The sequence below is a fragment of the Elephantulus edwardii genome, unplaced genomic scaffold (genome assembly GCF_000299155.1).
Source record: "Elephantulus edwardii isolate Elephantulus edwardi_28Jun2011 unplaced genomic scaffold, EleEdw1.0 scaffold00254, whole genome shotgun sequence".
Lineage (NCBI taxonomy): Eukaryota > Metazoa > Chordata > Mammalia > Macroscelidea > Macroscelididae > Elephantulus > Elephantulus edwardii.
In genome coordinates this window covers 1,550,817-1,578,735 of record NW_006400004.1, presented here as the reverse complement: position 1 = coordinate 1,578,735, position 27,919 = coordinate 1,550,817, and the positions used below count along the sequence as shown (strand labels likewise).

Sequence of the window (27,919 nt, the reverse complement as noted above, 5' to 3'; positions counted from 1 at the left end):
TTAAAAAAAATTTATTTTATTATTTTTGTGTACGTGTACCGTCAAATCAGATCTGACAGGTACAGGAGGAGATTGTCCCTCCTTCCCCGGCAGAACATCTGGTGAATTCGAACCATGCACCTCTGGGATTGTAGTTGCAGCTCCTTGCCACTAGGCCACCAGAGCTCCAATGCCCTAAAGATTCTAATGTGCCATGTTGTTGTTGTTGTTAGGTGCTATCAAGTACCACCAATAGTGACCCAAAGAACAACAGATCTGAACTCTGTGCTATCCTGCGCCAGCTGCACAATATCTGACACACTTGAGCCTGTTGCTGTAGTTATATGTTGTTGTTAGGTGAGATTCCACCTCGCGTATTTTGGGCAAGTAGCCAGAAAGGGCAAGTCTTTGTAGGAGAATATCATGCTTGGAATAGTTGAGGAACAGCACAGGAGAGGAAGAACTCAGATAAAATGGATTGATACAATAACCGGGGTAATGGGAATAGGTGTGTTGGAGATGGTGAGATTGACTCAAGATAGAGCAGGGTTCATAGCTATTGTGCATAGGCTTGCTGTGAGCCAGAAGTAATTTGATGGCATTCAGCAACAACAACAACAAATACAATACAATATGTAATATAATGTTGGTTGACTCAGTCTGTTTGAGAATCATGATATCATGCAAGAGGAAAAAAAAATTCCTCACTTTAAATCTAAAATAAGCTTTGGTCTCTAAAATCTGCATGAAAAACATACTACTAGGTTGATAGTTGTTCCTTAATCATGAAAAGTTATATAAGCCATAAGAGATGTAGAGTCACACATTATGGTTCTAAAGTATGTCTTGTCAAGATCCTTCGTTTGAAAACCGGGGTAAAGAATTTTAAATGGATTATTTAGAAAAGGACAGGTCTAACTTCTTTAACTATAAACTATCTCTAAAACAATTATGGACCACAATTTTAACTATCACAAATCAGTGTCTTAAAATGTCTAAATTTAATCTAGCCATTCATCCATGGCTCGGAACCCAGTACGGAAGCCTCTCAATAGGACATCTCTGTCAGTTTGGATCACGAGCATCAACCTGTCAAAAGTTCAGTTTTTTATCTTCCCACCTGATTTTCCATATCTTCACTGGTGACTGTCAATTAGAAAACACAGCTGCAGATCCTACCTTAGGCACCATATGGGTAACACTAGTGAGCCTCAGTCATGTGTCTACACAGACTTGTTTCTGCTCCCCAAAATCTACCAAGACTTGGACCACTCAGTGCCATCATGGGGATCTTTGGAAAATCAAGACAAATGCCACAAACAGATTCTGCTCAATCTGAACATCCCAAGTGTGTTATATTCTAGCTTTTCTTACTAATAAGTGAATTTACCCCAACACTTTAACCTCCTCTATTTGTGTTATCCACCTCAAATCCCAGCTGAAGTGTGAAAAAACCTAAACATTAACATATATATTGGCACCACAATTTGGTGACCAGCCTCAGCTCTTAATCCCAACTGACTTTTTTTTTTAACTTGGCTAGCTCCTTTTTCCATGTTTCTAAGTGATTGGTGTAGACTTTTATCATTCTTAATCTCCCTGCTTAACTCCTAATCCTCACTCTCAATGAATAAATACTGCTTGAATGATCTCTCTAGAGGTTTTTTTTAAAACTAGCCTTTATTTCCTATGTTCATTGAGTCACTAATATATAAATTCTACCATCCAATCATTTTTCAAGGGAGCTCTGGTGGACTAGTGGCAATAATTGTGCTGCAATCCTGAAGGCACGCAGTTTGAATCTACCAGCTCCTCCATGGGAGAAAGATAGGCAGTCTTGTATCATGGGACTAACTGCTTCAGAAAACCTGCTTGGAGGGTCAGCTATGGATCAGTTCCAACTTGATGGTATACAATAACAACAACTGGTGGCCTAGTGGTAAGAAGTTACACTGCAATCCCAAAGACATGTGGTTCAAATCCACCATCTGCTCTGTGGGAGAAGAATGGGCAATCTCCTCCCTTGTGTGCCATTAAATTGCCTCTGAAAACCCACGAGAGGGTCAGCTTTGGATCAGTTATGACTTTATGGCACACAACAACAGCACCACCACAGTCATATTCAAAGTACTACCCTCTCTTCTTCTGTCCCTCCCTGCCTTAGTTAAAGCCCTCATTTTCTTTACCTAAAAGATGATCCCTTATCTTCCTATCTTCTGTGGTCCTCCTATCTACTGTTTTATTCTTTAACCATTAACACTGTCTTGAAAATAATTTATCTAAATTCCTGAGTCTGATTCTTTCCTACTTACACACATTTCACTTAATAGCATTCCTTGACAGGTCAGTATGCAAAAACGTAAAGGTATTTAAATCAAATGTTCAAAATAAAGGATATAAGTCCTATAGAGCCGTGTCCTTGTCTATTTTTTGTTTTCTCATCACTCTATAACCACATGCCCTACAGCCAAACTTAAAGGAGTACATGATCTGCCCAAACACTACATACTATTCCTGGTCTGACTTCCATTGTATTTATCATTTCTTCTTTCTTGTCAACTCAGAAGGAAAGGTAAGGCTATTGAGGAAAGCTCATGACAGAGGGCATATTGACTTATTTATTCATTGTGATAATTTATTTATTCTATACCACTGAGACTCTGCTGTGTACCAGAAACTATTTTGGGCCATTGGAAGCAGAGGTGGCATCCACTTCCTAAACAACATGCCTCTGGAAATGCTATGAACTTTGAGAAATGACAGTAGTTATAGAAAGACTTCAGGTCTTTTGTTCATAGGGTCATTATGAGTCATGCTCGACTCGACAGCAATAAACAACAGCAACATCAACAACATGTATAATATAACTAAATACTGCCTGATCCTGTGCTAGCCTCATAACTATTGTTGTCATTATGTGCCATCAAGTTGCCTGTGACTCACCGAGACCCTATGTATATTAGCTATTTATTCTACCTTATCCTAAGCCACCAAGCTCACTGACTCCAACATACCTACCCTCATTATTCCAGTTTTTGTGTCAGTCCATCTCATCCGGGGTCTTCCCTTACTGCACTGTTTCTCCACCTTTCCAAGCATGATGTCCTTTTCTAAGGACTAGTCCCTTCTGACTACATACCCAAAGTATGGAAGACAGAGCTTCAAAATCCTTGCCTCCATGGAGAAACTTGGTTTCACCCTTTCCAGAACAGATTTGTTTGTTTTCCTGGCAGTCCATGGTATATTCAATACTCTTCCCCAGCATCACAACTCAAAGACATCATCCTTAGTCATTGCATAGCTCTCTGGTGCACAACAAGTAACTGTAAAGACTATACAGCCTGGATCAGGGCACCATAGTATCTATACTGAAAACATTGCACTTTCATACTTTGGCGAGGTCCCCGACAGCAGACTTCCCCAATGAAATTCATCTTTTGATTTCCTGGCTGTGGGTTCCAAGAGTATTGATTGTGGAGTCGAGCAAGCTGAAATTGCTAACAACCTCAAACCCTTCTCCATCTATTATAGTGTTCTCAATGGGCCCAGTGGTGATGATCTTTGTCTGCTTGTTTTTGAGCTTCATTTCATATTAAAGATGACAGTCCTTGCCCTTCTGCGGCAAATGCTTTGGGTCCTCCTCAGATTCAGCAAGCAAGATTTTATAATCTGCATAACACAGGTTGTTGATATGTCTTCCTCCAATCCTGATACTACATTCATCTTCATAAAGTCTAACCTCCTGAATGATCGGTTCAGCATATAGACTGAAAAAGTATGGAGACAGGATGCATTAGGAATCACTCCTTTAAGGATTCTGAACCATGCATTGTTTCCTTGTTTTGTTCTGAGGACCGCTTCCTGGTCCAAGGTTTTCCATGAGCACAATTAAGTGTTTTGGGATTCCCATTCTTCTCAAGGTTAGCCACATTTTCAACAATAGTCTCCACGGACCACTGTTGTTGTTGAGTACCCTTGGGTCAGAACTGACCCATAGTTGACCCTCTAGTGGATTTTCAGAGGCAGTGGGAAGGATATTGTTTGTCTTTCTCCTGTGGAGCAGCTGTTGAATTTGAACTGTGTACCTTCACCTTGGCAGTGGAATTCCTTACCAAAAAGTATGTGAGACAAAGTCTTGTCGCTATTCCTTCTTAGAAGGATTCTGTATATATGTCCAAAGTGCAAGGACCATGCGAGGATGGCCATAACTTACCTTTACCAATTTCACAAAGGGGGATTGTCCTCATCACCTGCATCAATAACATGGGAAACCAGTTCCCACGAGGTTAGGCATGTCCCTCATGCTCCCATATTCCTTCTTACTCATCTCAACATCAATCTTACTGTTCTGTTACACCAGGTCCAAAATTTGATGCAATAGCTTACAAACCACACAGAACCATACTGGGGAAGTCAAAGGTTATAATCCACGTTAGTAGCAGAATACAATCAAGACAGCTTCAGAAATGTGTATGCAAACCCTTAGCCTTCAGCCTCACAGATATAGTCCAGCGTTACAAAGTTCTCAGTCCTGTTAATATTGGCCTTCCACCCATAGCTGTCCAACAAACTTGGACAAAGGCTCTTAGCTCTGGTTCCAATGATGTAGCAGTGCCAAGATCCCATCTCACGTTCTCTGCTGTGGCTGTTATGCTAGTTGGTCCTGTATAGGCCCTCTTGCTTGCACTTTTCATGGCAGTAAGGTTTATTCTCTTCTTTGCTGGTGGTTGTTGTAGTTATGTTATGTTGAGTCGCCTACAACTCACAGCAACCCTATGTACAACTGCCTTAAACCCTGCTCTATCCTGTGACAATCTTATTACCCCTGCTACCCCAGACACTGAATTAATCTCATTAAGGGTCTTCCTCTCCTGTGCTGTCCTTCCACCCTCTCAAGCATGACGTCCCTCTCCAAGGACTGATCTCACCTTGCAACATGTCCAAAGTACGTGAAAGGAAGTTTCAGAATCCTTGCATTCAAGAAGCAGCCTGGTTTAACCCTCTCCAGGATGATCCTGTTCGTTCTTTTAGAAGTCCATGGTATAATCAATACTCTTCTCCAATACCACAGCTCAAAGCCATCATTTCTCCCTGTATCATACCTGGTCATTGTCCAGCTCTCTGATTCATAGCAAGTGATTGCAAAGACTATGGCTTATATCAGGCACATCTTAGTCTCTAGACTGACGTCATTGCTCCTCATTACCTTGGATAGGTCTCTGACAGGAGACTTTCCCAGTGCAATATATCTTTTAATTTCCTGGCTGCTGGTGCCAAGAGTGTTGATTATGGAGCCAAGCAAACTAAAGCTGTTAACAATCTCAATCTCTTCATGATCCATCATGATGATGTCAATTGGTCCAGTGGTGAGAATCTTCATTTTCTTGATATTAAGCTTCAATCTATATTGACGGCTGCTGTCCTCCTCAGTTTCAGCAAACACAATTGTGTCATCTGCATAATGCAGATTGTTGATGAGTTTACCTCCAATCCTGATATCACAATTCTCCTCATACAGCCCAGCCTTCCGGATAAACTGTTCTGCATAAAGACTGAAAAGTTATGGAGATAGGGCACATCGCTGGCGTATACTCTTCCCAATTTTGAACAATGCAGTGCTCCCTTGCCATGTTCTGACAACTGCCTCTTGGTCAAAGTATAGGTTTCACATAAGCACGATCAAGTGTTCCAGATTCCCATTCTTCTCAGAGTTAGACACGATTTGTTGTGGTTCACACAGTCAAACACCTTTGCACAGTCAATGAAACACAGATAGACATTCCTCTGGTACTGCCTGCTTTCTGCCAAGATCTGTCTACATTAGCTACAATATCCCTAGTATCACGAGCTCTTCTAAACCCAGCCTGCATTTCTGGCAATTCTCTGTTGATGTGCTGTTCCAGTCATTTTTGGATAATCTTCAGCAAAATCTTCCTTGACTGTCATATTAATGATATTTTTTGATAGATTCCACACGCCATCTTTCCCTTCTTTGGAAGGGGAACAAATATAGACCTCTTCCAGTCACTTGACCAAGAGGTTGTCCTCCAGATTTCTTGTCACAACTTGGTGAGCACATGTAGGCAGCAGCTGTTTGTTGAAATATATCAATTGGTATACCATCTATTCCTGGGGCCTTGTTTTCTGCCAGTTCTTTCAGAGAAGTTTGAATGTCTTCCTTCATCACCACAGGCTCATCCTCATAACGTTGTTTCATGAAATTTTTCTGGGTCCACCAATTCCTTTTGGTACAATGACTCTTCTCCCATTGCTGGATTGCTCATTTTAATGGAGATCAATCAGTGCCCTTGTGGATTGCTAAAACTGGCCAATATCCTTGTGGATCAGTAGATGTCAATCCCCTTGTGGAGCAGCTAACATGCTCCATTTGTATATTCCCACCCATCGACATGCCAAAATAAAATTATGGCTTGGAAAGTCATATTGAAACATAAACTCTACAATGTACTTTTGCTCAAGACAGATTTGTTCATTCTTTTGGCAGTTAATAGTATATTCAATATTCTTCACTTACACAACAATCCAAAGGCATCAATTATTTTTCAGTTTTTCTTAATCATTGTCTGCTTTTTGCATGCACATGAAGAGACATATGGGTCAGGCACCCATTAGTTCAAAGCAAAATATACATATTTTGTATCAAAAGACATACACACACATATATACACACAAATGGATATATTTGCTTGTCTTACTACTTTTTTTTCTTTTAGTGAAGGTTTACAAAGGGATTGGTTTTCATTCATGTATAATTTCCTCCTTCCATAGTAAGAGAATTGATGCCTTTGAGCTGTGGTGCTGGAGAAGAGTATTGAATATAGCATGGGCCGATAGGAGAACAAACAGGTTCATCCTGGAGAAAGTGAAACCTGGCTGCTCCTTGGAAGCAAGGATTCTGAAGCTTCCTCTGACATACATTGGCCATGTTGCAAGTGGGAACCAGTCTTTGGAGAGGCACATCATGCTTGGAAGGGTGGAGGGACAGCACAAGAGAGAAAGACTGTCAATGAATTGGATTGACTCAATGACTGAGGTAATGGAGGTAGGAGTGCCAGAGATGATAAGGTTGGCTCAGTATAGAAGAGGGTTCAGGGCAATTTTACATAGAATCACTGTGAGTCACAAGTGACTCGATGGCACATAACAACAATAACAACAACCTTCCTCCATACCCAGTAAACCTGCTCAATTCCTAAAGAGTTCTTTTGCAGTAGATTTGTCTAATGCAATATACTAATTGATCTTGACTGCTACTTTTTGGGGTGTTGACTGTGGATTCAAGTAAAACTAAGTCCTTGACAGCTCAATATTTTCTCTGTTTCCCATAACTTGGTTCAGATTTATGCTTCCTTTGTGCTGTGGTGTATTCTAGAGTAACTGTTGTGATCTCCAATCTTCAAGCACTTAAAATCTGCTTCACTTTCAACTGATCATATTGCAAAATGTTAGAGTCTTCCTCCAAATCATGATACCACACACTTTTTTTATACAGTCCACTTTTTCAGATTATTTGTTCAGCACATAGATTAAATAAGTATGGTAAAAAGATACAACCTTGATGTACAACTTTTCTGATTTCTAAACTACACAGTATTCCCTTGTTCTACTTGAAAGATTTCCTCTTGGTTTAGACAGTTTTGGCATGAGCACAATTAAGTGTTCTGGAAATCCCATTCATTGAAATGTTATTATTTCATTATTATTTGTTAAGATCTACAAAGTTGAACATCTTTTTCTTAAGCAGCTACACGAAGGTTGACAGTGTTTCTGAATTATTCTACATGGATAACATATGCAATGTATACAGACAGAAGTAGAGTTGCAAATTCAAGTCAGCAAAGGAAACAAGCACTCAAGCTGAGTACATCAAATTAATCAGTCTATTCTCCCAGTCTCCACAGATTCAAATTTTCTCTTAAAACTCACATTATGTTAGCATAGAGAAAAACACGACTTGTCCTTGTCTATTTTGTGATGAAAAATATCTCAACACTATGAAAGCTAAAATTAGGACATCTCTCTTTCTCTCCATTTAAAATTTATTTTTTAAAAATAAATTTGTCCCAAATAGTTAATACATTGAAAACCGTGTTAGCTTAGGTATAAACCTGATTTTTAAAGAAAATTCTCTCAGAAATGAGTCATGATATATTTAGAACAGAAAGTGTTCACTTTCTTATCCTTTTAAAAGATTCTTACTTCTTTTGCCATCAAATGATAATTGAACATAACCTAATAGAATGGGGCAAAGACATAGCAAATTCTAAAAGTTAAAGAATTTTCCCTTTTGGTGTTTCTTTGGATTCAGAGTGCATTTCCTGGAGTTCAACTTCACCTGTAATTCAAGGCTTTCCTGGTGGACATCACCAAAAGAGTGGAGATATTTATAAAGAAAAACTTTAAAAAGAAAAAGTCCTCCAATATATTTTGAGACTGAATTGCACAGGAACAGAGTCTCCATTGTGGACCCGAGGAGATGTTGGTGGATTTAACCTGCCAGACAGACACTTCCTTTGAGCAAAACTCCTACAGTCTAGGAGACCAGAATTCCCCATTAAAGAAAGATCCTAGTATTTCTATTTCTTAATAGAAGAATAAAACTTGGAAGATCGATCTCCTGAGTTCCTATATTTATTTCCCTTTGTTATGATTTGTATTGTGTCTCCTTTCTCAAATATGTATTGGAATAATAACACATATTGTGGATGTAATCTTACACAGAAATGATTCTTAGTTACCTTGTTGTTATGTGCCATCGAGTCACTTGAGACTCATAGCTACCCTATGTACAACAGCCCTAAACTCTACTCTGTCCTGTGCCAATTGCACTGTTTCTGACACTCCCATCCCCATTACCCCAGTCACTGAATCAGTCCATCTCATAGAAGGCCTTCCGCTCCTGCGCTGTCCCTCCACCCTCCCAAGCATGATGTCGCTCTCCAAGGACTGGTTCCTCATTACAACATGTCCAAAGTATGTTAGACAGAGCCTCAGAATCCTTGACTCCAAGGACCTGCCTGGTTTAACCCTCTCCAGGATGAATCTGTTTGTTTTCCTAGCAGTCCATGGTACCCTCAATACTCTTTTCCAGCACCACAGCTCAAAGGCATCAATTCTTCTCTCCTCCCTAATCATTGTCCAACTCTCTGATGCATAACAAGTGATAGCAAAGACCATGGCCTGCATCAGACGCACCTTAGTCTCCAGAGAGACACCATTGCTCTTCAATACTTTGGAGAGGTCCATAACAGCAGACTTTTCCATGCCAATATGTCTTTTAATTTCCTGGCTACTGGTGCCAAGAGTGTTGACTGTGGAGCCAAGCAATCTAAAGCTGTGAACAACCTCAATCTCTTCACCATCCATCCTGATGCTGCCAATTGGTCCACTGGTGAATATCTTTGTCTTCTTGATATTGAGACTCAATCCATATCGGAGGCTGCAGTCCTTGACCCTCTGTAGCAAGTGCTTCGGGTCCTCCTCAGATTCAGCAAGCAGGGTTGTGTCATCTGCATAACGCAGATTGTTGATAGATCTTCCACCAATCCTAACTTCACATTTTCTTCATAAAGCCCAGCCTCCGGATAATCTGTCCTGAATACAGGTTGAAAAGGTATCGAGACAGGACAAATCCCTGGTGTACGCCCTTCCCAGTTTTGAACCATGCAGTGCTTCCTTGCTCTGTTCTGATGACTGCCTTTTGGTCCAAGTATAGGTTTCGCATTAGCACAATCAAGTGTTCTGGGATTCCCATTCTTCTCAGAGTCAGCCACATAATAGCAGGTTATATACATAGATTTCACTTGATGATATGCAAAGGCATCAGATCGATTACATCTGCAGAAAGAACTGCTGGAGAAGCTCAATACCAGTTGTGAAAACTAGGCTGATTGTGGAACAGACCACCAACTACCCTTACGCAAGTTCAAGCTGAAGCGGAGGAAAATTAAACCAAATCCACGGGAGCCAAAATATGACTTTGAGTCTATCCCACTTGAATTTCAGAACCATCTCAGGAACAGATTTGAGGCCTTGAACACTAATGAGCGAAGACCAGATGAGTTGTGGGAGGATATCAAGGGTATCATCCAGGAAGATTGCAAACGGTCATTGCAAAGACAGAAGAGGAAGAGAAAGCCAAAATGGATGTCAGAAGAGACTCTGAAAATTGCACTGGAGCACAGAGAAGCCAAAGCACAAGGAAGAATTCAAGATACTAAAGAGTTGAACAGAAGATTTCAAAAGGCAGCACAGGATGACAAAATAAAATATTCCAATTAAATGTGCAAGGAGTTGGAGTCAGAAAACCAAGAGGGCCAAACTTGCTCAACATTTCTTAAGCTCAAGGAACTGAAGAACAAATTCAAACCTCAAGTTGCTATAATCTAGGATACTTTAGGCAGAATATTAAATGGTCCAGAAAGTATCAAAAGAAGATGAAAAGAATATACTGAGTCACTGTATTGAAAGGAATTGGCAGACACAGAAGAATTTCATCAAACAACATATGAGCAAGAGCCTATGATGATAAAGAAAGAAGTTCACGCTGCTTTGAAGGAAATAGCAAAAAATAAGTCCCCAGGAATAGATGGTATACCAATTGACATATTTCAGCTAACAGATGCTGTCCTGGATGTGTTTACCAAGTTGTGCCAAGAAATCTGAAGAACAACCACTTGGCCAACTGACTGGAAGAGATCTTTAATTGTTCCCATTCCAAAGAAGGGTGACCCAATAAAGTGTGGAAACTATAGAACAATATCATTGATTTCACATGCAAGCAAGATTCTACTGAAGATTATCCAAAAACAACTGGAACGGCACATCTGCAGAGAACTGCCAGAAGTCCAGGCTGGATTTAGAAGGGTTCGTGGTACTAGGGATATTATAGCTAATGTTAGAGGGATCTTAGCGGAAAGCAGGGAATACCAGAGGAATATATATCTTTGTTTTATTGACTATGCAAAGTGTTTGACAGTGTGGATCATATCACTGTAGGATTTCCTAAACCTACTTACTTCTGTTGCATGCTAGAGGAACAGAAATTCTGCTGTCACGGGCCTCTCCAAAGTGCTAAAGAGCACAGACGTCATTTTAAAAATGAAGATGAATTTTACCCAAGTAATCATCAACACTCTTGGCACCAGTAGCCAGGAAATGAAAATGCGCATTGCCACGGGAAAGTCTGCTGTTAGGGACCTCTCCAAAGTATTGAAGGGCAATGGTGTCTCTCTGGAGACTAAGGTGCGTTTGATACAGGCCATGGTCTTCACAATCATTTGTTATGCATCAGAGAGTTGGACAATGACCAAGGAGGATAGAAGGAGAACTGATGCCTTTGGGCTGTGGTGCTGGAGAAGAGTGTTGAGAATACCACGGACTGCTAGGAAAACAAATAGATTCGTCCTGGAAAGGGTTAAACTGGGTGGCTGCTTGGAGACAAGGATTCTGAAGCTCTAACATATTTTGGACATGTTGTGAGGAGAGACTGGTCCTTGGAGAGGGACATCATGCTTGGGAGGGTGGAGGGACAGCGCAGGAGGGGTAGGCCCTCTATGAGGTGGATTGATTCAGTGACTGGGATAATTGGGATGGGAGTGTTGGAGACAGTGCGATTGGCACAGGACAGAGCAGAGTTTAGGGTTGTTGTACATAGGGTCGCTATGAGTAGCAAGCAACTCGACGGCACATAACAACAACAACAATAGTCTTTTCTTATCTTCCCTTTGCACTTGAAAGGTGGACATTGAATAAAGACTGGAGAAGAACAAATACCTTTGAATTGTGGAGTTGACAAAAGTATTGAATATCTGATGGACTACCTAAAGAATAAATATGTCTTTTCCCTACTTTTACTAGTTTTTAAGATTTTCTACTAGTTTATTTACAAAAATTCAAATACATTGTTTTCAAGAACAAATTCTTTCAATTTCCCTTACCCCCTGGCCATCAAATTGTACAGCCTCATGATTAATCTCTCCCTCCCCCTGCACATCCTCATCCATCTGCTTCAACACTCTCCCATCCCTCTTGTATCCTTACATTCATTCTACAATAATGGTCTTATACAATATTTATCCTTGTGGGCCTGAGTTAGTTCACGCAGCATAATGCTCTCCAGTCCCTCCCAACAAGTATGTCTTAAAGGAACTGCAACAGGAATGTCCTTTGTAGACAAGGACTGTGAATTTTGTCTCCTTTACTTAGGGTATATTCTCAGGATCAACCAATCTTTGGAGAGAAATATGGTGAGAAAGGTGGAGGTCCGAGAGAGGAAACCCCTCAACAAGAGGGATTGACACAGTGACTATTGCAGTGGCCTTGAGCAGTGACAGAGATCCTGAGGATGGTAGGGGATAGGGAAAAATTCAGATTGATTGTTCACAGGGTCGATATGAGTTGTAGTCTACTTACTGGCATCTAACAACAATTACTTCTGTGTTATAAAGAGCAGCATTGGCACAGAGGCAAGAGGTACAAATTGGTGGTGCAGCAGGGATTAGGAGAGGAGGAGGTAGAGGTTATACAGAAATCACCAAAGACCTAAGGAATGATTTAAAATAGGGAAAAAATGTTCTCCTAGAGCTGACAGAACCTTCCACTGGAGTTGGTGCCCTCAATTCAAACTTCTAACCTCCTGAACTGTGAGAAAATAAATGACTGTTCTTTAAAGACACCCACATGTGATATTCCTGTTATAGCTGCACTTGGAAGGAATAACCTTCCTCCAAACTCTTAACCAATTGAGAAATGACATATCTTTTATTTATATACTATAAAATCTAACTCTAATATGTATTATTTTCATCTTATAAGGGAATGTCTAAACAATGCTGTATTTATAAAGTATGAATATGTATGCTATGGTTATATGGTTAGTTTTACTTTCTTGATCATCTATGAAAAGCACTCAAATGATTTTAATTTACACTAAAATACATTAGTTCAACTAAATATATTATATGAAATGAAATAAAATTCATTAATTAAAATTAAAATACATAAATATAACAAACTTTGTATCAAAGAATGTCCCTTGCAACTCCATTCATTAAAGGGATAAAAAGAACCTTTCCATGACATGATTCTTCTTCTATAAATATATGTATATATTTATCTCTATCATAGCCATAAGTTAATAAAGATTGTTAGAATTAATGAGAAAACTCTCGGACATTAAGCAAAGGGCAGGTCACTTATTAAGGACAACTGCTGGTTTGTGGCATCTTTGTTAAGCATTTATGATACCTATGCCTAGCCCAGAGCTTGTCTGATCATCACCTAGAACTGAGGTGACACAAAAGCTCAAAAACTCTTGGCAGAATTTCAGAGCAGCTTTCTACACCACGGGAAGCTGACACCTGCAGTAAATGCTGAAATTCACTGAGCAACAGGGACACCTGGACCAACTGAAGTGAATTCAACTCCAAGGGAAAAAGTCTTCTTAAAAAAATGTATATTCCATCTTTGAAATGATGAGGAAGAAAAAGAATGTGAACAAAATTAATGATTCTCCCTGCTCCTTATTCATTCTGGGCTAATCCCACAGTGTTTGCAATTATTAGCACATCTTTGATTTTTATGACAAATGTTTGTTTGCATGTGGTTTATGAATTAATATATTTATAAAATCTTTTCTCTAAAGGGCACACACTGAGAACTAGGATCTGGGTTATTAAAAGTTTTAAAATGTGAGAAATTAGAGTGAGAACAGGAATGAAAGCGTAGGAAGAAATGAAAAGAATTGTAGGAGATTGGATTGTAAAGGATTGCAGGAGACTAAGTCAGTTTTAGACTTAAACTTCAGCCTTTTAGCATTTTTTTTTGTCACTCAGATGCCTCTAAAACCAGGTATACCATGTTCCCTAAGGTAGATTATACCATATCGCTATTACTGAAATGTGCTTAGTATGTTGGGCTGCTAACAGAAAGGTTGGCAGTTTGAATCCACCACCCTCTCCTTGGGAGAAAGGTAGTGTTCTTCTGAAAAGATTTAAAGTCAAACTCAAACACACTGTTATCAAGTCAATTCTGACTTAAGGTGAACTTCCATGAGCTATAACTCTTAGGGAGAGGAGACTACTTGTCTTTCTTCCTTGGTTGGGCTTGTGGATGAAAACAGCCATATTTTTGGTTAGTAACCCAGTACATTATACACTCTGCTACCATGGTGATACCTGCGAGCCTTTGCAAGCATATATTGGTGGCTCCACCTCCAGAGTTCAGAAAAACAGGGTCTACAAAAAAAGAAAGACCCTTAAAGAGATGGATTAATACAGTGGCTGCAATAATGTACTCAAAGAATTGATTGTGAGGATGACACAGGACTCAGCAGTGTTCTCTTCTGCTGAACATAGTTATTTGAATCCTATGAACCAGAGCAAACTTAACAGCACTTAATAAGAACAGCAGTACTCTTTCATTCCTACTCCAAACTTTTATTATGTTGCCATTATAGCATTCTGTGTGTATTGTATGTGTGTGTGACTCTTCTCTAATTTTTCTCTGTTGAGATGAAGCGTCTCTTCAGGGTACAGACATCCACTATAACTAACACAGAGGTCTTAAAATCATAAGTGACTTTACATATTCCATGATGATGGAGACAGTGGATGCTGACATGAGAAGTTGATTCCTCTTTCAGTGGACAATGAGCAGTAATTTAACAGATGTGAGTTGGTGAACAACATAATCAAAGCAAGAAGTTAAGAAGTTGATGTGGGATCAGTGATGTGTGCTGTAGACTGGAAAAGAGAAGGGGACCTCTCATGCCATATTGAATACTAGACAAAAAAGTTGGAGCGATTCTAAAAGATATTAGGTTACCTCTAAAATTGCCCAGAGAAAACAGAGAACAGTCAAAAGCAGAAAAAGCCTTTAGAGGAGGGTTGGGCTGGGCTAAGAATTGGAGGGTCATATCTAAGATAGGGAATGTTCTTCAGTAAGACACCACAGAATAGAGAAGTTCAGAATAAAGATTCCTGCAACAATGAATGAATGGAAATCCAAAATCTCTGTAAATGTTCATTAAAATTAATAAAATAGCCTAGTGGCAAGAAGCTGCACTGCAAACCCAGAGGCACACGGTTCTGATCCACCAGATGCTCTGCTGGAGAAGGAGGGACAATCTCCTCCTGTACCAGTCAGATCTGATTTGACGGTACACACATAAAAAAATAACAATAAAAAAATAAAATAAATTTTTTTAGAAAGAAAAGGTATGGAGACAGAGAAAAAAAAGAATAAAGATTCCCAATTAATGTGGTTTAGGGAGTCTGAATCTGGGGAAACTGATTTTAGACCCAGAGGGTGATCCTGCAAGACATTATGCTGAATGAAATATCTCAGTTAAAAAGGACAAATACCGCATAACACCGCTGTTATAAAATAGGACTTACATGGTCTTACAGGACTTACAGGGTTTGCGAGGAGAATAGGAAAAGAGTGGATATATAATGAGCACTGCATTGGAATAGATGAGGGGAAGAACTGTCTGAAAGGAATATAGCATTATATCGATGACAATCTGGAACAAGAAGTACATTACAAAGTGGAAGTGGACTGGGGAAGGGAGGAAAATTTGCAATGATAAATGAATTAACCAAACGAAATAAATAAATAAATACATACACACATACATACAAACAAACAAACCAATCAGTTAAATAAAGTTTAGCCATAATGGATGGGGATGGCCATGTCTAATCTTCACTATCGCCATAAGAGGTAACAGTCCTCATCTAATATATATGTATATACACACACACACTATACACACACACACACACACACACACACACACACACAGCACAAAATCTATTCCCATCAGGTCAGACATGCCTGCACAGTCTCTTACCATCAATTCTCCCATCACCCCGCTCATGACTCTTGATGCTCTTCTAACCTGTTGCAAAGAACTCACAGACCATACTCACAATTACATGGCATATTAGACAAGGTAACACGTTGTCATTCAAGTTGGAAATAGGAGACAATTTTTCAGTCAGTGAAGCTTCATAGTTATTCTTACAAGTTCCCTGGCCTTCAGCCTTTCATCTCTAGGTCAGTGTTACAAAGCTCTCTTATTCTTGCCAATTGTAGCACGTCCAGTAGTCCTGCAGGAACCCTGGGTGAAGGTGCATGGCTCTGGCTCTGTGGAGCGGCAGTCCCAGTTCATCTCTCTCTCTCATGCTGGTTTATGGTTCTCCATGGCTGCTCTTTTCGTTAAGTCCTGGTCTAATTCTTTCAGAAATCTCTTGTTCAAATGGATGTTTGTGTTGCACTCTGCTTCCTCTTGTTAGTAGCTACATTTCTATCTTTTGCCTCTACATCTGCCCAATTTAAGCTTAGTGAGATGGGAAGACTGATCTATCCCCTCATACATCTAAACATCTGGTACAATTTTCTCACCCATAGAAGCTATTCATTTCATTCACATCATTGACATAGTTTTATTCAACAATGTGGTGAAAGTAAGAATCAATGGGTGTTGTTGTTGTTATGTGCCGTCGAGTCGCCTGAGACTCATAGCGACCCTATGTACAACAGCCCTAAACTCCGCTCTGTCCTGTGCCAATCGCACTGTCTCTGACACTCCCATCCCAATTATCCCAGTCACTGAATCAATCCACCTCACAGAGGGCCTTCCTCTCCTGCGCTGTCCCTCCACCCTCGCAAGCATGATGTCCCTCTCTAAGGACCGGTCTCTCCTCACAACATGCCCAAAGTATGTTAGACGGAGCCTCAGAATCCTTGCCTCCAGGGAGCCACCTGGTTTAACCCTTTCCAGGACAAATCTGTTTGTTTTCCTAGCAGTCCACGGTATTCTCAATACTCTTCTCCAGCACCACAGCTCAAAGGCATCAATTCTCCTTCTATCCTCCTTGGTCATTGTTCAACTCTCTGATGCATAACAAGTGGTTGCGAAGACCATGGCCTGTATCAGACGCACCTTAGTCTCCAAAGAGATACCATTGCTCTTCAGCACTTTGGAGAGGTCCCTAACAGCAGACTTTCCCATGGCAATGCGCCTTTTAATTTCCTGGCTGCTGGTGCCAAGACTGTTAACTATGGAGCCAAGCAAACTAAAGCTGTGTACAATCTCAATCTCTTCACCATCCATCCTGATGCTGCCGATTGGTCCAGTGGTGAGAATCTTTGTCTTCTTGACATTGAGCCTCAATCCATATTGGAGGCTGCAGTCCTTGACACTCTGCAGCAGGCGCTTCAGGTCCTCCTCAGTTTCAGCAAGCAGGGTTGTGTCATCCGCATAACGCAGATTGTTGATAAATCGTCCACCAATCTTGACCCCACATTTCTTCTCATAGAGCCCAGCCTCCCGGATAATCATCTGCTGATGTGTTTGAAATCACAGAAGCCATGGAAGCTTCATATATAAGTTATTAGATGGAGGGCTGGTGAAAGGGAGATAGATGTGAAGGGAGGGGGTAGAAGTGGATGGGTATCCTGCTGGATGGTGAAGCAGGAAATAAGTGGGTAAAGACACGTGTGAGAAAGGCAGGGACAACACTGACTCTAAAGTTAACTCCGCAATAAGGGATATACCTTTAACTTGCTGGTCTGTCTGATACTTCTCTAAATCTGAACATTCACATTGAGACAGACTAGGAAGAAGGATTGGCCATCCACTTCTGAAATAGCAGGCCTCTGAAACCCTATGTACAACAGAATCAATGGGTAGGAAAACCATTATTATCAGTCAAACTTACTGCACCATACCTATTCTGGAGTGAGGAGAGTCCACAGAAATAAATCTGTTAGAAAAATCCAGCTCACAACTCATCAATATGCCCTATTCTTAATTGCTGTCAAGTCAATTCTGACTCTTAATGGCGTCCATTAGTTGTTAAGGCTGTAGATCTTAATGGGAAATTCAAAGAGTGCCCACCTTACTAGTGCTGAGCAGTTGGTGGATTTGATCTTCCAACCTTTCAGTAAATGGCCTGTTATGTTATGTCACCAGCACTCCTTCATGGACCTTATAGCATTCACTAACAAAAATATTAGGAAGAGGTGAAATTGTCTCTTAGGCTTAATTTATTTGTTTTGCTTGATAAGAATGTGCATTTAGAAGATACTTGTCCTTCACACCAATCTCCCGTTACCTTTTGTCAGAAACCTTCGGGCTCTCCACAGGAAGTGCCATTTGTAATCCATTTGACACAGCAAGACTCCTATAATTAATGAAGCTCCCTACAGCATTGCTATTGACCCAGACTGAAGGACAGTAGGCTGGGAGCTAGAAGACCAGAGAATTAGTGGTCTGAAGTCCGTGGTAGAGCTGCAGCTCATTCCTCCCCCTGCCCCCCCTTTGTTTCCAGTCTTAAACTGGGGAAATGGGAAAGACTAGGCTCTGTCTAAAATGAAGATATAATTACCTACCATGGAAATGCCTACCTTTTCCTACTGCAAACTAGTTTAAAGTGAAATATTTACAAGTTAAATTCTGACTGTGGTCAGAAAAGGGGAAATTACGGTTCCATCTTTAAACGTTGTAATACCCACACAATATCTGAGTTGAGGACTACAAAGATACCTGGAGAACAAGACAACACCAATGTTTCTATTATTGATGCCCTGATACATGCACAATAGACTTTTCATATCATTTTGGCCATTTGAAATAGGAAAAGGAGGGGTGTCCAGGAGTGATACCTTTCTTTCCCAACCCCCTGATTTAAATATACGTAGACATGGAATAAAAAGAGAGAAGAAATCAGGAGCTAAAACCAAAACAGATGGAATTCTATAATGGTTTTCATCTAGATAGAATTAAATTTTGACAATAAAGTCTCAGAGAAAAGAAGTGGAATTGGATTCCCTCCCCCCCTTTTTACTCAGGTCATTTCTGCATATTGTAACACATACCTGAATAATAAACAAATTATCTGAAAAGAAAACCTGAAGGGTCAAAAGGCAGTCTTCTTAGGTTTAATAGAATACATAGTCAGATAGAGGAATTCAATTAATTTGTTTATTAAATAGTGCCCTAGGTACATAATTTTAAATAGAGGGGTTCCAAGGAACATGATAACCTATTGCAACCAGGAGGCTCTTCAGCCAGGCCTTCTGGTCCAAAATTACATCTCAGTTTCACTAATGATCATCTCACAGGATTCTTTACTGGGAGAGTATACTAAATGTACTAAAAGTTTACTCACTACCCCTCTCCAAAAAGGCAGGAACTTGAATTTCTCATAATGGCAAGTCCTTCCACTCCTAACTCAGAGGCAAACAGACTCTGTCCTCTTCTTGTCAGCAGAGCTGGTCACCTTCTTGGCTCAGGAAGCAGCATGGCAGAAGGTGGGAATGTGGAGGTGAGAATACCAGACAGAGACGCTGTAGACTCGTGTGGCCTCATTTTGCTGATTGTTTTAGAAACTTACTGCACTACTTTTTAAAAATTATTTTTTGTGTCTCCAAGTTCCTTCCTTTCCTAAGTGGCTCTAAGTTTCAGGTTCCAAGTATATGGATGACTGACTATAGCCCAGTCTAAGTTATGGTATTTCAATTGCCTCAGAAGCACAGGAAAATTGGACAATGAATAAGGAAGACTGAAGAATAGTTGACTCCTTTGGACTGCGTTGTTGGAGAGGAGTATTAAATATACCATGGATTGTCAAAAGAGTGAATACATTTTTCTTGGAAGAAACACAACCAGAATAGTCACTGGAGATGAGAATGGCAAGATTGCTTTCATCTCACATACTTTGGGCTGGTTATCAGGAGCAGCCAATTCCAACGAAGGGGATCATCCTGAGTAAAGCAGAGGATCGTGTAATGAAGGAAGACCCTCAAGGTGGACTGACACAGTGGTTACAACAATGCACACAAGCACACCAGTGATTGTGCAGATGACACACACAAGACTATATTTTGTTCTGTTATGCATACTCTCTATAGTTAGAACCCACTAGACAGTACCTATCAGCAACAGTATATTTTTCACTTATGATATTAGTATTTAATAATTGTTATTATATCTTAAAAATGTATTTATGTTTTCTGTTAACAAAAGTAAAACAGTTTAAAGAAAATATATCTTTTTTAACTATAAAAATGATCTGGAGAAAGAAAATAACATTTCTGTCCTCATTAAATTAAAAAATAAGTGCACTTGGGAAAGTCTGCAGTCAGGGACCTCTCCAAATTATTATGGAGCAATGATGTCAATTTGAGGACTAAGGTGTGCCTGGTTCAGGTCATAGTCTTTCCAATCACTTGCTATGCATATGAGAGCTGGACGATGGACAAGGATGACAGAAGAATTGATGCCTTTCAGCTGTGGTGTTGGAGAAGAATATTGAATATAGCATGGATGGCAAAAAAAATATGTCTTAGAGAATCTAGTGCAGCCAAAGTGCTCTTTGGAGACAAAGATATTAAAACTTCATCTCACATAATTTGGGTATGTTGCTAGATGGGTTATTCCTTAGACAGGGACATCATGCTTGGGCAGGTAAAGGATCAATTGGGCTGACACAATGACTGCTGCAATGAGCAGAAAGTGTGAAGATGGTACAGGATAGTAAAGGGTTCGGATCTGTTGTTCATAGGGTCTCTATGGGTTGTCTCATCTCAACGGCACATAACAACAACAAGAAAGTGTGCATAATCCAGGTCATGGTCTTTGCAATTACTTACTATGTATAAGAGCTGATCAATGACTAAGGATAATAGGAAGAAAAGATGTCTTTGAGTTATCATGCTAGAGAAGAGTATACAATGGACTGCCAAGAGAATGAACAGGTCTGTCCGGAAGAGGGTGAAACAAGATTGCTCCTTGGAGGCAAGAATTTTGAAACTCCATCTCACATACTTTGGGCATGTTGCCAGGAGGGACCCGCCCTTGAAAAAGGACATCACGCTTGGAAAGGTGGAGGATCAACGCAGGAAAGGAAGACCCCGGATGAGATAGATTGACACAATGACTGGGGTAATAGGGACAAGTGTGTCGGAGACAGTAAGATTGGCTCAGGATAGGGCTGGGTTCAGAGCTACTATTCATAGGGTCATTCTGAGTCATAGTTGGCTTGACTGCACATAACAACAAACAGAAAGGGAAAGTTGAGGATGGGCTGATACAAAATGTGTGCCATATGTCCCCAAGAAATTGAGTTTGGAGGACCCTGAGATCTCATTCTCATGGACAACTTGAATATGAATTAAAGTGAGAAGTCCACGTATTATTGATGATGGGAGACATGCTAACCAGTTATGTAGATGAGGACAGTTGTGGACATGATCCCCAAGTCCAAAGTCCCAGGGCTAGCGCTCTGAACTGCAGGCTCAGTGTCCCCTGGGCATTACACATCGTAAGTGCCAGAGTGATGGCAGAGATTCTTCTGATGGTGGCTCAGGATTTCTTGAGCTAGATTACATGAGTCAGCTGGTAAATAATGACAATAATAATAATAATTATGATTATTTGTGTAATTATAACATGGTAATAAAAATAATGTGGTTAACATTTATTCTCTGAAATATTGTGCTTGGCTTTGATTTATTTTGAGCATATGCAAGAGTCTTTTGAAGTGGGTGATACTGTTAACCCCTTGAGGAAACGAATACTTTCTGAAGTTAAACAACTTATTCCAGGGTGCAAAGCCTGAGCCTGGCAGAGCCAGCATTTGAACTCGACGCTAGCTAAAGCTCCTGATCATAATCAACAGCTCCTGTTTCCAGCCACCAGTCCTTGCCCTAACCTGTGCACTACATTTCCAGCAGCAGTTTTCCATGCTATCATTCTTGTAACCTCTCATTTATTCAATATATTATTACTTTCTTAAAACACTACAGAGTCCACTGTACACTTGTAGCTTAGACCACTTAGCCTCAGTGAACAGAGTCTTCAAGGGGTGCTCTGAGTCACCTGATGCGGTCCATGCTCTGACACCCTCACCAGCACCCCATGCAGTGCGGGCTGCACTAATCTTCAGCTTCTCTGCCTGGTATTCTCACCTCCATCTCTCCACCTTCTGCCATGCTGCTCCCTGAGCCAGGAAGGTGACCCAGCTCTGCTGGCAATTCCGCCTGCACCTAGCTTAGAGGCAAATGGACCCTGTCCTCCTTTCCCATCTAAGTTCTGCGTAGAGAAAACAAGAACTTCTTTTAATATGTGCCAGTGTCAGTTCCTGCTCAGAGCAATCCAATGTGACAAAGTCGAACTGTCTCATTGTTTCCTAGGTTGTTCTGCTTAATGGGAACAGGTTGCTAGGCTTTTTCTACCCACAAGGTGCTGGTGGGTTTGACCTGCTGCCCTTTTGTTTAGCAGCTGAGTGTTCAACCGTTATTCTACCAAAGAGCCTTAAAAGTCCCCTGATTACCTTTAAAAATGTGTTTTTTCAGCCTTCCAGTGCTGGAGTGGATTTTTTATCAATAGCTGCTTGGACCATGCATGCTCAATGAAAGGGCTTATTAGGCATTTGTACTCAGGTCTGCAACACTGGACAAAGATCTGACAACTATTTCTGCTTGTGTCCAAACCTCTGTTCTAGGTAGTTAAGATGCAAGAAACAACTAAGCCATATAGGAGTTCTTCCTTCTTGGAACTTATATTCTAGTACATACCCCTCTTCCATTTCTGGGTTAGAGTGTTCCAAGAGCTCTGGTAACAGACTACCTGGGTTCACATTCTAACTTTTCTACTTACAATCTGTGTGACCTTGATTAAGTTATTTAACTTCTTAGTACACCCTCTTATAACATCAGCTTTCTGTAAATTGTGGAATAAAATTGCATTCACCTGAGAGACTCTATTCTCTATATTTTGAAGAGAAATGAATATGCATTTAACTTACAATTGAAAGCAAATCAAACCGAATTGTTTGCCACTTAGTCAATCCTGGCATATAGTGTCCCTGGTTCATGGAGTAGAACTGCCTACAGGGTTTCCAAGGCTGAAAATCTTAAAGGGAACAAACTGCCACTCCTTTTTCTAATGGAGTGACTGTTGGATTTGAACTTCTAACCTTTTGTTTAGCACTCAAGCTCTTAGCCACAGTGCCAAAGGAGCTCCTCAGACAGCTCTGACTTGCGTTTAATATTATATAACTTTGCCTCACTCTGAGGTGATTGGACCAATGCCTAAACACAGCATATTTGTCATCACAGTCACTTTCAATTGCTGAAAACATTTTGAGGTTTTTACTACATTAAAAGCCCAGGACTCAAACTCAATTCAATTCATAGTGACCCTCTGTTGGGTTTGGGAGACTGTAATTCTTTCTGCCTGGAGTAGCTGGTAGATGTGAACTACCAACATTTCTGTTACGGCAGCTCCACATGTTACATACTGTACCACCAGTGCTCTTCCACAGTGACCTTATGGTTGAGTCAGCTCTGGCTCATAGTGACTCTAAGTACAACAGATCTAAACGTTGCCCTATTTTGTGCAGCATTCCCAATCTCTTCTGTACTTAAGCCCATCATTGTAATCACTGTGTCAATCTATCTAGTTGAGGGTCCTTCTACCTTTTGATGACCCTTTACTTTTTCAAGTATAATGTCTTTTTCCCCCAAGGATTGTTCCTCCTAATAACATGCCCACAGTATGTCTCATCTTCCTTGCCTCTAAGAAGCACTTTGACAGTGTTTCCTCCAAGACATATTTGTTTGTTCTTTTGGCAGTATGTACCTGTTCTGATTTACCTACACATTTTTTTAGTTTATTAGTGTGTGTGTGTGTGTACACTGTCTAATTGGATCCGACTGGTACAAGAGGAGAGTGCCCCTCCTTCTCCAGTGGAACATCTGGTGGATTACCTACACATTTTTAAAAGCAGAAAAGAATCTTGTTTATAACCCAAGGACTATCTTTACTGCATGCCTTTAATTTATGTATAAAAAGTTTACTTTCTCAAGAAATAAAATTCCAAGGTTCTCAGGTTGAACGTATCTTCTGCCTCAAAGAGAAATGACAGGACTCACCTTGATTTTTCAATGGTAAAGGCATAGTTTCCCTGAGTTTGCTTAAAAGGTTTTTCATTTCTCGCATGTCTCTGTAAAATTGATAAAAAGAAAGAATAGTCAGGTGTAAATAAAAAAAAATATTCTAGTAGCCTACTCTAGGAGACCAGGACATGCTCCATGCCTAACTGTACTAGTTCTACTTTGCAATGGGCACATACTGACTTTATTTTTATTTTACAAGGAAATAAAATCTGATGTAGGTTTTCTCAGAAGGAATAGAAACCTCTAAGGGCATTTTCCTGAAGGAATTATCATCTAAGCTTCAAACCTCACATTGCTGAGATGGAGAAACCCTGGGTAATGAGGATAATACTTCAGATTTAGGAGGAAAGACAAAGGACACAAAACTAGGCTACCAAGACAGTGAAGGAAAGGAAAACCCTCAGTGAATGGACTGATGCAGTAACAGCTACCCTGAGAAAAGCTAAGCCTGGAGGGAAGTGCCAGCAGTGCTTTATAGCAGTATTATATGCTGTGGCTTCAGGGTCATGTCACCCAGTAGAGCTTTGTTGTGCCTAAGCACGTTTGCTTGATGCTGTTGTTCACTTGGTATTAACATCTTCCCTGACTGTAACTAAACTCCAGGGTCAAACAGGAGTTAAAAATTCACAGTGAGGGCTAACACTTATTAAAAGGCTAAACACAGGACATTCTAGAAAAGGTGAAAAAAAAAGTCACCCTGCCCCACCTTTGACCAAGATGAATCCTCAAAAAAGTGTCAGGAGCAGGAGTACAAGAAACTAAAATCTGCAGAGAAGAGCTCGTTGCAGTGGATAAAATGGAGAAATGCAGAGAGATGGAGAGAAGGAAAGACGGAGGGGGAGGGAGGGAGGGAGAGAGAGAGAGAGAGAGAGAGAGAGAGAGAGAGAGAGAGAGAGAGAACTATTGAGGACAGCACTGTCTTCCTCTGGTCACTAGCAAGCTTTCAAGCTTCATAAATCCTTAACCTACTTGATACAGTATCATGAATAATTCCAACAGCTGCCTTCATCTCAGAGTCCACCTAATTATAAAATTGCAGAACTGTAGAGCAAGTCGCTTTTGGGGGATGTCCCACCTAAGACAGGACTTCTAGGGTAGAGCAGAAGAAATTAGCACTTTTCAAATCTTTGGACATTTGATTTCCTAATACAAGCACTGTAAAGTCAGTGCTTTTTAAACCCCGGAAAAGAGTGATCTATTTATTTAAGATAGCAATGGTACAACTCATTGTAAGGTAAAATATACCATTTAGTTAACCATAGAAGAGACAGGCTGACAGGTTTTATTTTGGGGGGAGGTAATTCTAATGTTAAAGGAATTCTGTACATTATCTTTTCTCTGCCACTTCAAGAAAGAGAGCTACAGTTTAATGTGAGATATGAAATAATTCAGTCTGGGTTCTTCCTGTTTTACAGACCACTGTTTTTTTTTGAAACACACTTCTTGAGCCCATTGATGCAGCCACTGTATCAATTTATCTCATCGAAGGTTTTCCTTTCCTTCAGTGATCATCCAGTTTTCTAAGCTGGTTCCTTTCCCAGGAACTTGCTCTTTCTGACAATATGTCCAAAGTATGTGAGATAGTTTCACCATCCTTGCCTCTAAGGAGCAGCCTGGCTGCACTTCTTTCAAAAGAGATTTGTTTGTTCTTTTGACAGCCCATTAGCTATTCCCTCTTCTCTGACACCATGGTTCAAAGGTATCAGTTCTTGGTTTCTCCTTATTCATTGTCCAATTTACACATGTATATGAAGCATTTGGGAATATGATATTGGATGAGATGCACTTTAGTCTTTAAAGCTATATTCTTGCTCTTGAACACATTACTGAGGTCTTTGACAGCAGATTTGTCCAATAGACCTTTTGACTCTTGATTGTCTTCAATAGGTGTTATCTGTGGATCCAAGAAAACCAAAATTCTGGCCAACTTCAATATTTTTCATAATGTTTTCTATTTATCTTGTGAAGACTTTTGCTTTCTTAACATCGAAGTGTAATCTATACTAAATAGTCTTTGATCTCCAGTAAGTGCCTCATACTCTCTTCACTTTCAGCAAGGAAGTATATGTCATTTGAATAGCTCAGGCTGCTGGGGAGTCTTCCTTAAATTCTGATGCCATGTTCTTTTTCATATAGTTCAACTTCTCAGATGATTATATCAGTATAAAGGTTGATAGGTGTTGTTGTTGCCAGGTGCCGTCGAGTCAAGTATGACTCATAGTGAACCTATGAACAAAAGATATGAACCCTGCTCTATCCTGTGCCATCCTCACACTTGCTGACACACTAGAGCCCATTGCAGCGGTCGGCGTGTCAATCCACCCGGTTGAGTGTCTTCCCCTTCACTGACCCTCCATCCTTCCCAGCATCATGTCCTTTTCCAAGGAATAGCACCTCCTAGCAACATGCCCAAAGTATGAGAGGCAAAGCTTCATCATTCTTGTCTCCAAAGAGCACTCTAGTTGAGTAAGTATGGTGAAAATGCAAGCCTGACACAAAACTTTATGGATTATAATCCATGATATTTACTTTGTCTGTTTGAATAACTACTTCTTGGGTATTTATGGGATCCACAAGAGCACATGTGATGTTTAGAATTCTTATTTTTCATATTGTTAACCATAAATTATGATAATTTACCATTTAATAATGCCTTTGGATAGTCAGAAAAACACAAGAAAACATCTTTCTGACATTCTCTGCTTTCAGCAAAGATCCATCTGGCATTAGCAGTAACGATCCTTATTCCATGACCTCTTCTGAATCCAGCTTGCATTCCCATTAGTTCCTTGTCAATATACTGCTCCACTCATTTTAATATTACCTTCAACAAGACTTTACTTGCTTGTGATATTAATGTTTTTCTATCATTTTTACATTCTGTTCAATCACAGTTGGTTTTTTGTTTGTTTGTTTGTTTGTTTTAAATGAGGACAAATAGGATCTCTTCCAGCTGGTTGGCTAAGCAGAGGCCTTAGAAATTTATTGGCAAATATAAGTAGGTGAGTATGTCCCAGGTTTAATCTGTTTGTTGAAACACATCAATTTGTTTTACATAAATTTCCAGAGCCTTATTTTTATTAATGCCTTTAGCATTGCTTGGACTTTTTCCTTTAGTACCATTGCTTCTTGAAATGGTTCCATGTAGACAAGTTCTTTTTGGGACATTGGCTCAGTGTAGGTTTTTTTTTCTTCATCTTCTTTTGATGCTTCCTATGTGATCTAATATTTTGTCCACTGACTCAGTATTGCAACTTAAGGCTTGAGTTTTTCTTCTTTTATTTCAGCTTGAAAATGTTGAGCATATATTTCCCTTTGGTTTTGAACTCCAGGTCTTTGCCCATTTTGTTATACTTTGTTTTCTCAAACTATCCTTTTAAATCGGTTCAGCTTTTAAAATCTAGTATGTGTTTATTTCACCTTTAGTTCGTTCTGTTCGTGAGCAAGTTTCTGAGTCTTTTCTGACATTCATTTTGGTCTCCTCCATCTTATTAAATACTTTTTTGCTGTCTTTCTATTTGATGTACATGTTGTCATCCCACAACCGTCTGGTGTTCAGTCATTAGTGTCCAGCACATTAAATATACTTTAAAGATATTTATAAATGTTGGTAGAATATACTGGATTGTCGTTTTTAATATCATAGATTTGTTCTAATTTTATTCAGCCTCAATTTGAATTTGCATATGATGGCCTATTCCACAGTCAGCCCCTGAGTTTGTTCTGAGTGATTGATGATATTGAGCTACTTACTACTCCACAGTCTCTTTGCACAAATGTGGTTAACTGATTCCGTATATTCTATGAGGTGACAGCCAAGTGTATGTTGTTGTTATGTGCCATCGAGTCGTTTCTGACTCATAGCGACCCTATGCACAACAGCCCTAAACCCTGCTCTATCCTGTGCCAACCGCACCGCCTCTGACACACCCATCCCGATTACCCC

At 40.1% G+C, this 27,919-nt stretch overlaps 1 protein-coding gene across 2 annotated transcripts in view; it reads right to left on the bottom strand.

Annotated features, from left to right (window-relative positions):
- RGS7BP (regulator of G-protein signaling 7 binding protein) overlaps positions 1–27,919 on the bottom strand; it is a 243,880-nt gene that overhangs the window by 3,705 nt on the left and 212,256 nt on the right. Inside the window, exon 5 of one of the 2 annotated variants that reach the window (XM_006899362.1) lies at positions 23,950–24,020. In XM_006899362.1, the coding sequence (XP_006899424.1) occupies positions 23,950–24,020 (71 nt within the window). Of the gene's footprint in view, positions 1–23,945; positions 24,021–27,919 lie in introns of those variants that run through there. The other variant, XM_006899363.1, reaches the window with a different exon arrangement.